General features: G+C 28.3%; 1 protein-coding gene across 1 annotated transcript; it reads left to right on the top strand.

Moving 5' to 3' along the window:
• The first annotated feature begins 4,198 nt into the window (after positions 1-4,198).
• On the top strand, positions 4,199-4,851 carry LOC106761539. The gene has a single exon (XM_014645098.2). The coding sequence runs from the start codon at positions 4,363-4,365 to the stop codon at positions 4,792-4,794; it is 432 nt and encodes a 143-aa protein (XP_014500584.1). The 5' UTR covers positions 4,199-4,362; the 3' UTR covers positions 4,795-4,851.
• The last annotated feature ends 1,267 nt before the right edge of the window (positions 4,852-6,118 follow it).

Raw genomic sequence — 6,118 nt, 5'->3', positions numbered from 1 at the left:
TATATATATATATATATATATATATATATATATATATATATATATATATAATATGAATTAATACGAATTCTGCGAATCACATAAACTTCTTAGTGACTTGTTAGCTTTTATAATTTTAGTTCATTAAATTTATAATTTGTGTTTTCTTCCTGCGAAAATAGAATTAAATTGAATTAAATCAATGTTAGAACGAGTAATCAAATCGCTTTTAAAACAAGAACAGTACGCAATATACTTTGAATTTTAGTTAATTGCTAAAAGTGAAAACTTTTCTCTTAAGAAATATGAGAATTATAAAATTTAACACATACAACTATATAAGAATAATCAAAATTAAAAGTTCATTGGTAATCACATGAGTAATTCTAAAAAAATATTATGTGCTTATTTTTGTTTTAATTTTAGTAATATAAATATGATTTAATATTTCGAGATTCCATTTGCTTGTTAAAATAAGGAAAAACATATCCATAAATTGTATTTGTCTATGGTAGAAAACACATGTAATAGGGAGTCCTCCAAATATGAACTCAAGAAATCTTACGATATTTTTTAATGTAGATCTATGTTGAGGGGATTCACACATGTTTATTGATTGTACTCTCAAATTCAACCATATTGACACCATCTTTATAAAATTTATGAGTAATTAAGTATAAGAATTGATCTTGTTCCGTTTCAATCCTTATGAATAATTTCACTACTTAAATAATAAACAATTTCGAATTCAATCTAAAATGTACTTATTTAAAAAAAAGTATACTCTCTTCCCTTACTATTTTCTTAACTAAGACTTTTAATTTATAGATTCAACGTCATTTCAAGACAATTGTTTATGTGATGTTTTTTAGGTTATAGTTTGTGATTTTTTTTCCAATAAAAGTATTTAAAATCATGTTTTAGAATTGATACTATGTTAAAATAATGAAACTTAATTATTTTAATATTTAAAAATTTAAAGTATAAATAGAGTTTTTATAACGAATTTCATTATTAAAAAAATACATATTTTTTCTAAAAACCTTTCTCCAAGAGCTTTTTTCCCTTTCTCTAAGATTTTTTATGATTCAGTCATCCTTTTGAACATTGAAGACCATAAGATTTCTACTTGGAGCGAACTTATCAATATCAACATATATATTGATTTCTTCTTTGGGATAAGTTAGTTTTCAACCCCTTTTCCTTGTCTTCTCTGTGTTATTTGGGTGCATGCCGAATTTTTCTACTCACATGTGTCCCTACGCCATGTCTCTTGAATCTCTACTCATCAATGTCTTTATTAGTATGGTCATATCGTTTGGATGTTGTCTTTAGGTGTAGAAAAGGATTACTCTGTGAGTTAGAAGACATTTTGACTTTTTAAAACCAATCAAAGATGAACGACCTTATAAAATGGGTTAGTCTAATTACTTATGTTCTTTTGACAATTCATATTAGACTGTTATCTTCCTTTGGAACAGATAAAATAGAGGTTATCAAATCACTATTCAACATGGGAAAAAGTTCTAAAAAGAACTCCCATCAGCATTCAGCCTATGGTAAAGTTCAAAAAGAGAATGTATAAAAACCCGTTGTTCGGTCCACAGACGAGCAACGACTAGAAGCATGCTCTCCAAACACAATGAATACAACCTCCCTTAAACTCATAAGTCTTATAGTTAACCATGGCTAAAGCCTAACGCTTAACTCAGACTTGGGGGGCATTATGTATAGTATGATATCCGGGACGAGCGATTACGGAGAATAGCCAATCGGTTATGTATAACATCATGTCCATGTTGGGCTATAATTGGGTCAACGCTTATTATTGGGCTAGTAGTCCAGCAGAATCAAAGATATCTTATTAAAGATATCGAGGACAAAATAATCAAGAATATCTGATTAAAGATATTGACAAAGCTGTTTATGAGCAACCAGGTAAATCTGTTCCAGGTAATTCTGTTTATATTTTATTGGGCTTGTGATAACCTATAAATACAAGATCAAGGCTAAAATATTCTACAGTGATAATAAAATCACTGAGTACTCAATTGTGAACCGAGATTTAGAAAACCGCTTCTAACTGAACGTCGGAGTGCCTTTTCAGGTACCTCCCCCCTCTGGTAAAAAGAAGAGCGATCAGTCTAAGCTGAAGGAAGACGAGCGATTCTAGCAGAAGAAGAACGAACGGTCCATATCTAAGAAAAGTGAACAATTCAGACAATCCAAACGTTAAAAAACGATAAAACCACGTCAATTAGGTCAATCTCTCGGTTCCACAAAATATTACCGAAACATTAATTATATAATTATATTGTCACTAACAAAAAATTTCTATATCTGGTATTATGTCTGATGCACAGACTAACATATATAAATTTATATATAATGTATAACATATGAATTTATGTTTAATATACAAACAACCGATATAATTTTGGTTAGTTTTTACCATATTTTCTGTCTAAATTTAGGTTTATTTTGACGTGAACAGACATTAATTTACATGTTATAGTACCAACAAATAATTTATGTTTATTAATGTCATAATAAACGTAAAACTTTGTAGTTTCTTTTTTTAAAATTATTTGGTTTTACATAAAACCAAAACTTGAAAACCCAGAAATATCCGTAAAAAGATATATATTTCAAATATAGCATTTATAGTATATTTTATAAAGTTAAAAATGAATACATAAAGAATAAAAAAAAGATAATTAACTTAAAAGAAAAAACTAATCAAAACCTAATCTTCTACTAAATATTTAAGAAATAGTTTGTCTATTCTTTTCTTATTTTAGTCATATGTTTTTCATATTTACAAGGGATTGTCAGATTAATATATAAAACAATGATACAATGTTAACATAAATAAAATTATTCAAACCATACAATTCATACACAAGATATAAGTGTTTACATATCTTTGTCCAATTCTAAATAACTCATGTTCTAATAATACTTTTGATCTAATCCATGATATAATACTCACATTCAAAAGAATTAGTCTCCTTATTACACTAAAATAACAAAAGGAAAAATTATTATCATATAACTTTTATATAAACAATCAATTTAAGATGTGATTTCTACCTTTAGAATATATATATTAAATTTGTCCTTTACTGCTATTTAGTAATTGGTTTGTCAATAAAAACATATTATTCATAATTATTATATACTAAAGTAGAAAGTTCTTTGTTTCATAGTTTAGTTTCTTATAATGGAACAATTAAACAATTAGAAACTCCTCATGGTTATTAATTGTCAAATGAAACTTCTAAAAATTGTTAGTTGAATAACTTAAAAAAAGTTTCATCGAGTAAGACTAACTCTTTAATATATGGAGCAAAGTAAATATTCTGTGATGAAATGGTACAACATTTCTATGATGTATTATTTTGAAATTGACAATTTTATTACAATAATCAAGAAAATAATTGTTACCTAAATAAGTGCATAAAAGATATGTTGAAAAATATTGTGTTATTTATTTGATTATAAATAACTTTACAAAAGAGATTCTAAGTGTTACAAAACACTTATTTTGTAAATGGAAAATTTGACTAATATATGGTTAGAATATCTAGAGAGACTTGCTTTCGATGAGAAACACTATAAAGATTATGGATGATTTTCATAGCCATAAGGATTTAATTGCACCATTAACTAAAGTTTTCCATCATAATTCTACATTAAATAATATTATAAACATAGTCTAATTTATTATGTTCAGTTACTTATATGTACGTTAATAAATATGAAATCTGCAGTAACTATGATGCTTTGTTTTATTTCTTTGATTCTTAGTCTTCTGTAACTTATATATCACCCCACTCCATTGACAAATCAAAATCAATTCCTCCTTGATTTCTATCATGTTTTGCCTTTCACTATCAATCGTATATATCTTTGTCTGTTCAAAACACTGTTCATGCATTTATCTTTTTTATTTTAATTTCTCGTGCATGTTACTTAATTATTGGACACAAACTTTTGATGCAACCATTGATTAGGTAGTCAGATATCAGATATCAGATATTGCTCATTAGCTGGAATGGCTTGATTTGTTGCTCGACAAGTAGACACAAATGGGACAAAAGTATTAATTTTTTCCACAATTATATGAATCTTATCTTTTCACTGCATAATTTATCATTCATATATATTAATTGGCCAAGAGTGGCAACAAGCAAGGGCTACCCCCACCTCGTATTTGTTAGGGAATACCATAATTATTTCTCTATATAAAGGTCCCTTCTTCACCTTTCAAACTCATCTTGCATCTGGAACAACCTTAATTGCTTCTACTTCTCTCTCTTTAACCATTTTCATAAACCAAAGAAAAAAGGGTTACTCAAAAACTCCCTTTTTTTCACAAACATGTCTTCCTCAGAGTGTGTGTTTGAGTTGGGAATGGAGTTCTCAGAGGCCAACAATGTTCTTCTCATGTCTCTGATGGAAGAAACACAGGAAGAAGAGTATTATCATGGTGATGATAGACTTGTGAGCATGATTCACTCATTGGAGGCAGAGATCAGTGACACAGAAATAGCTCAAATGGATGATCAGGATTGCTCCACATCAGACAGTGAGGCTGATCATTGGGCTGAGATGAACATCATCTCTTCCTTGCCCTTTGATGAGATGAATGCATGGATCCCTTGTGGAGATGAGATGATGGAGCATGCACAAATGGAATTTGAAGCTGCAAGTTATATTGAAGACTTTCAGTTGTGCTATGGAGTTTTCTTGGAACAAGAACATAGATACACTAATTATTTGGCACAAGGGCCAACTGATGTACTTTTCTGAAATTAGTTAATAAAGTATTATGTAAGGAAACAGAAGATAAGATGGATTACTTTGTAATTAATTTGTAAACCTTTTAGTTTACACTTTCTCAATATACCAAACCTTTCTTTCTCAATTTACCAAACCTTTCTGAACATTATGAATTTTTCTCATTTCCACCTACAAAGCATATACAGTGTAGATTTCATCCAAGAAAAATAAACTATATAAATGTTAAATAAAGTATCTATATACAGATTTCCTTTATTAAAGATGATAAAAATTGAATATCTAAATGCCGAATATGGGAATGAAACAAATAATAATAATAATAATAATAATAATAATAATAATAATAATAATAATAATAATAATAATAATAATAATAACACTAGTAGAAAAATAGCTTTTTATAACGGGTAAAATTGATTTATTATGACGGATAACCTGATGTTATAGTTCTGGGTGTTATAATAAGTCTGTGCATTTTATGACGGATAGAAAAATCCATTATAATAGGTCCAGTGTATTATGACAGACTTCCTGTTACCTGTCATAATAGGTCCAGTGTATTATAATAATATATAACGTAGTTTCTAAAATACATTATAATATATTAAAAATATTATGACATAAATTTATTTGTACGTTATAATATGCTACGTTATCAATTCCCATCTTATAATTTACTATCTTTTTCTTTCTTTGATATACGCAAACTAGAAGCCCAACAATGGGAATTTGAATACTAAAGACTGAATGCTCGGTAGCTAATAAATTATTGAAATTATAAACCAATGAGATAGATAATTCTAAAGGCTAAAATATCGAAATTATAACCCAAACACAGGTTTTCCATGAGGCTTCGAATATAACCAAATTTGAAGTATATACAATATATTAACTGTAGAACCAATATTTATTATTACAAAAAATTGATCGGCCTTAATCCAGGAGAAGCTTATCAACAATAGAATCATCCAGTTCTGGCAAATCTCTGTAAAAAAGTTCTTCGCATTCAACCTGTTATGAATGAAAGAGACTTTTAATAACCATGAATGAAAGGACCAAAAGGAAAAACAACCATGGCAGTTCATGTTCCTAAAACTTAAACTTTTTTATTCAGCACTAGAAACTTACATTAAACTGAGCATGAACACCTTGAAGATTTTCTTGCTTCCAAGTTTCAGGAAATACAAGAGGAAAAGACTTTGATTCACCTCGATGAATTCCAATTATTGAATCAAGGAAACCTGGTAATACCTTGTCTCCATCCTCTGTATCAAAATTAAAGCCTGCATAACTAATATAAGTTTAGAGGGAAAATATGCATGATCTATTACAA

The sequence above is a fragment of the Vigna radiata genome, chromosome 5 (assembly GCF_000741045.1).
Source record: "Vigna radiata var. radiata cultivar VC1973A chromosome 5, Vradiata_ver6, whole genome shotgun sequence".
NCBI lineage: Eukaryota > Viridiplantae > Streptophyta > Magnoliopsida > Fabales > Fabaceae > Vigna > Vigna radiata.
The sequence above is the reverse complement of the archived record's forward strand: the minus strand, read 5'-3'. Positions and strand labels throughout refer to the sequence as shown.

Coding starts and splice junctions, on each gene's coding strand:
- LOC106761539 (XM_014645098.2), top strand. CDS start 4,363: ATGTCTTCCTCAGAGTGTGTGTTTGAGTTGGGAATGGAGTTCTCAGAG.